Raw genomic sequence first — 4,760 nt, 5'->3', positions numbered from 1 at the left:
TGCAATTTGCAATTTGCTTGATAATGAGGTTAAGCATTAAGCCATGTTCATTTAGTGCCACTCCATTCCCCTTTAGATTTATATCGTGCAACCAAGTACTGCACTACGTACCTTTTATGTTTTATTTTAGAAGATTTGGATAATATAGTTATACAAGAATATTGGTATAATCTCCATATAAAATCCAATGCATCGAGCATCCAATAGGCACTTGATCTATCCATCCTAACTCAATCACACACATCGAATTAATGGCTCTCACCACTTCTTCACTTGCAATCTCTATGCTTCTCTTCTCACTAGTTGTGGTTGCTTCTGCAAATGGTTATGGCTATGCCCCAAAGCCAAAGCTTGATAAATATCCCAAGGCAGAAGATAAGCTGCTCCCCAAAATCATAGGCATTCAAGGGATTATTTACTGCAAATCCGGCTCTAAACTCATCCCTCTTCAAGGTAATATATCAATATATATATATATATATATTTTTTTTTTCTATTCATAAATTTATATATATCGTTTACAATTTGTATCCAAAGATTTTATTTTTTTTACTAGACAAGGTTCCATATGTGCTTAATTGTATATAAATCACTACTTGTGCACAACAATTACCCATTAAGGACTTAGTGGCGGGAGTCGCCCCCATTGAATTTTTTTTATTTACAAAATTATTTTTATAGTTTATAAAATCAGTAGGTTTTTTATAAAAATCTTAAGAATGCCCCCAACTCAATTTCTAATGATGCCCCCACTATGCATTATTGTCTTTCAAGTCCGACCCTCTCATACAATTTTCGGGGTTTGTTAGGGCTTGTGCATTACACCTACAACACCCATACAACACATTTATGAAGAGGGTAGTCTTCTGCTGTCGGTATTATCAAATTGAACAACATTGACTATGAACCAGCTCCCATTACTACCTATTACAAGAACAATGTCACAACTTTTGTTAAACGTTTTTAATTTTTTAATTTGCTATTTTGTCTACTGTTTTAGGAGCTGTGGCAAGAGTAACATGTCTAGCCGTTGATCAGCATGGCTGTAAACCAGCTCCTATCACTATCTTGAGCTGCCCAACCGATGCAAAGGGTTACTTCCTCGCTACGTTGTTTCCTTCACAGCTTGAAGATGCATCGAAGCTCAAAGAGTGCAAGGCGTTCCTTGAGAATTCGCCATTGGAGACATGCAAAGTTCCAACTGATGTCAACAAAGGGATTAGCGGCGCTCCACTTTCTTCTTCTCATCTCCTCAGTGACAAGCACATGAAACTGTCTTCTGTCGGACCTTTTGTTTACACATCAAAATCTAGACCGATCTCTAAGGGTTATTAGATTATATACATATAAATATATAGTGTCGTATATGATCCGATGACAGATTCATAATTCTTTTTAATTGTTTCAATGGCGAAAAATATGAGGGAATTAAGGAAATGTATCTTAATTTGATGTTTGCATTTGGAAATTGTTGTTGAGGTGTGTTCTGTTAATAAGTTGAGAGCATACAATATTGCCCGCTTAAGTTTTTTTGTCACTCTTTGTGATACTCTAGATTTGAAATTGTTTTGATTATATTTAGTACTTGGTTGCGGTTATTATTATTATTATTATTATTATTATTTTTAAATATAAAAACCCCTATGCCTTAAAATGGAATGTTGATGCATGTTTTGATGGTAACTCACAAACTGGTGTGGAAGGGCAGTTCCAAGCAGACTCAGCTACAATGGCAGAAGCTGTGTGTGTGTGTGGAGAAAGCGTTGGGTTTCCATATTATATGAATTTATGGTTGGAATCTGATCCTAAGTCGGTGTGTACATCGATTTTAATGGATGATCATTGCCCGGTCAAAGTTCTTGCTTACATAAGTAAGATCCACATGGACTAATTAATCACCTTTTTACCTGCGAAGTTTCACTATTTATACCATTATTTGAATGGCTAAATATTGCAGTTTAGAGGTATCTTCTTTGCCTTTCAAATTGAAAAGTTAAAATTTAAGTTTAGGAATTGCTTATTATTTGTCAGGATAAAATAAATAAATAATTTAAAAATATTAAACATAAAAAATGTTGTGACAAAATATATATTTTTTCTTTACCAAAAACAAAAAAAGAAAAAGAAAAATAAAGGCGAAAAAAAGTCATTTATTGACAAACATAACTTTTTGCTCCCTTAATTTGTGTAAATATTGTCGGCTTTGCACTTTCCAGTGTTCATATTTTTGCTCAAAATGCGTATACATGGTTAAATAGTGTCTAGACATATAAATTTCATGAACTTGTCCCTCCTAGGCAATTTGTGATGTCACAAATTACCCTATCTTGGGACCTAGCTTCCTCACTAGCCGAACCCTCATGGGCTTGTGCATGTCACGCCTCCCAATTTTGGGGACATTGCCTTTGATACTATCTTCTACAACCCGCTCAAAACCCGTGTAGATAATTTCTGTTTTTCACACTCCCCTCTCGATGCGCACGATTTGTTTAAAACGCGTCTACATAATTAAGGGGCGTCCAAACACATAAGTGCTTTAAACTTTTTCCAGGTAATATGGGATGTCACACTATATATGTTTATTTTTAAAAATATTTGATTGCTTTTGTAACAAGTCCACACAATTAAAATATACATTAAAATTAATGTTGGGAAAGTAAATAATAAAAACAAAACATTAAAAATGAAAATATTAACAGAAATGTTGTCTTTTATCTGCAATGGTGTTAGAGGGGCTCATCCTACATCAGATATGGATATGAAATGGATGGGGTATATATGGTCAGATATGCAGCAATATCCAATAACTTAAATATTTGAGTCAGCATTGACCCGTTACAGTTGGTATTAAAGGCAAATTTAGACTTTGATGTAATGTCACATCAAGCTCTTGCACACTCAAGTGGTGCCCATGTCTATGCCATAGATAGAGTGGTCTAATAACAACGAGGTGGGTTAGAAGGCAAGCACTTGACTGTGAGATATAAAATTGTTATTGACATATTTCGGTGATCAAGGTCAGCTTATTTCTATCACAAGATGAAGCAATATAGACAGTTCAATGCCATAACATCTGTGGAAATAAGGATGGTCAAAACTATACAAACCCTAGTGTAATTAGGATGGTCAGAATGTTTTGCTAATTGCTACCATAAGTATGTTATATCAAAGGGTTAGTGAAGAGAGCCAAGCGGAGCTGCATCCCAAGTATCAGCTTAATTACTCCTGAAGATAGCATGGTGTTGGATTCTCCAGTGACATATGAAGAGGTTAAATTAGTGGTGATGCATTTTCATCCTCATAAAGCCTCAGGACTAGATGGATTCCCAGCCAGGTTCTTTCAAACTTTCTGGCACATTATTGATCAAGATGTCTATGCTGTTGTCCAATATTTTATTACAACATTTTCTCTTCATGTGGGGGTGAGTAGTTCTTTTATTGCTCTTATCCCTAAGACTGGTAATGATGCAAAGGTAGGGACTTTAGACCCATTGCATGTTGTAATTTTTCATACAAGATTATTACTAAAATTTTGGCTACAAGGTTATCTTTGGTGTTACTTAAACTGGTACGGTTAGAGCAGAGTGTTTTTATCAAAGGGAGAAAGATTCAAGATGCAATTCTTATGGCTCATGAAATGGTGAGTGAATTCAATGCTAGACACCATATCATGGCAATGAAAGTTGATATCAAGAAGGTATACGATTCTGTATCTTGGGTTTTTTCGTTGAAGGCTTTGGTAGCTTATGTATTTAGTGGAACCTTGGTGAAATGGATCACATAAATCCTCTCTTCAACTAGATATTCTGTTTTGGTGAATGGTTCTCCACTTGGATTTATACAACCTAGTAGGGGGTTGAGACAAGGTTATCATCTCTCTCATTTCTTATTTACTCTGGTGACAGACCAACTATCTCAAAGTCTGAATGCTATTGTCTTTAATGGTAGCCTTGTGTTATCATATGTTGGTTTGAAAGCTCGGTCTTCTATTTGCCATACTTTCTTTGCTAATGATTTACTGGTAACATGCAAGGCTTCAATTTCAAATGCCAAGACTTTGTAATCAGTTTTTAGTAAATTTGGAGATGCTGCTAGTTTGAAAATTAGCCCTCAAAAAAGTAGTATTATATTTTCTAAAGCAGTCAGGAGAAGATGTGTTATTCCGAGCATTCTACAGTGAAAGGAAGAAGTTTTGCCATTAGTATTTAGGGGTTCCTCTCTGTTCTACAGGATTGAAGAGCTTACATTGATATGCTCTCATTGATAAGGTTACTAAAAGACTTACTTCCTGGAGTACTAAGCTACTATTAGTTACAGGGAAAGCTGAATTGATCAGAACTGTGGTTACTTCTATTAATTTGTTTGTATTGGTGTAGTGTGTTTCACATACCTATTGCTGTCATAAACTAGATATCAAAACTGTATCAAAATTTTCTCTTGGGTAGTACAGACAATACTAAGAAGCTACATCTCTTGAGTTGGGATTTGATCACTGGAACAAAAGTCGAAGGTGGCATGGGTATAAGGAAATTGAAAGACCTGCAAGTTATATCTCAGTGTGTTTTGGTTTGGGACTTCTTACTCAGCAAAGACAGATTATGGATCTCTTGGTTCAAAAATAGGTATTTACCTCATGCATCTTATTGGAATATGGTTCTTAGAACCTCTAATTCTGTTATTTGGAGGTTTATGGTTAGCATTAGGGAAATAATGTAACAGGATGTTAGATTTTCTTTTGGAACTGGGGAGACTTCAAAACT

The 4,760-nt window shown here is 35.2% G+C and overlaps 1 protein-coding gene across 1 annotated transcript; it reads left to right on the top strand.

The window, feature by feature from the left end:
• The first annotated feature begins 251 nt into the window (after positions 1 to 251).
• On the top strand, positions 252 to 1,335 carry LOC132310105 (protein SEED AND ROOT HAIR PROTECTIVE PROTEIN-like). The gene is made up of 2 exons (XM_059808331.1): positions 252 to 453; positions 1,001 to 1,335. The coding sequence occupies exons 1-2, from the start codon at positions 252 to 254 to the stop codon at positions 1,333 to 1,335; spliced, it is 537 nt and encodes a 178-aa protein (XP_059664314.1).
• Positions 1,336 to 4,760: the final 3,425 nt, after the last annotated feature.

Source organism: Cornus florida, unplaced genomic scaffold, assembly GCF_030987335.1.
Source record: "Cornus florida cultivar Cherokee Brave unplaced genomic scaffold, ASM3098733v1 CherokeeBrave_3.0.0_Hap2_Chr05, whole genome shotgun sequence".
Lineage (NCBI taxonomy): Eukaryota > Viridiplantae > Streptophyta > Magnoliopsida > Cornales > Cornaceae > Cornus > Cornus florida.
Note: the sequence above shows the minus strand (reverse complement) of the source record. Positions and strands in the feature narration are given on the sequence as shown.

Excerpts from the sequence above, each read along its gene's own strand:
- LOC132310105 (XM_059808331.1), top strand. The coding sequence starts at position 252 with ATGGCTCTCACCACTTCTTCACTTGCAATCTCTATGCTTCTCTTCTCA. Across the intron at positions 454-1,000 it reads TAAACTCATCCCTCTTCAAG|GAGCTGTGGCAAGAGTAACA; the intron begins GTAATATATCAA and ends CTACTGTTTTAG.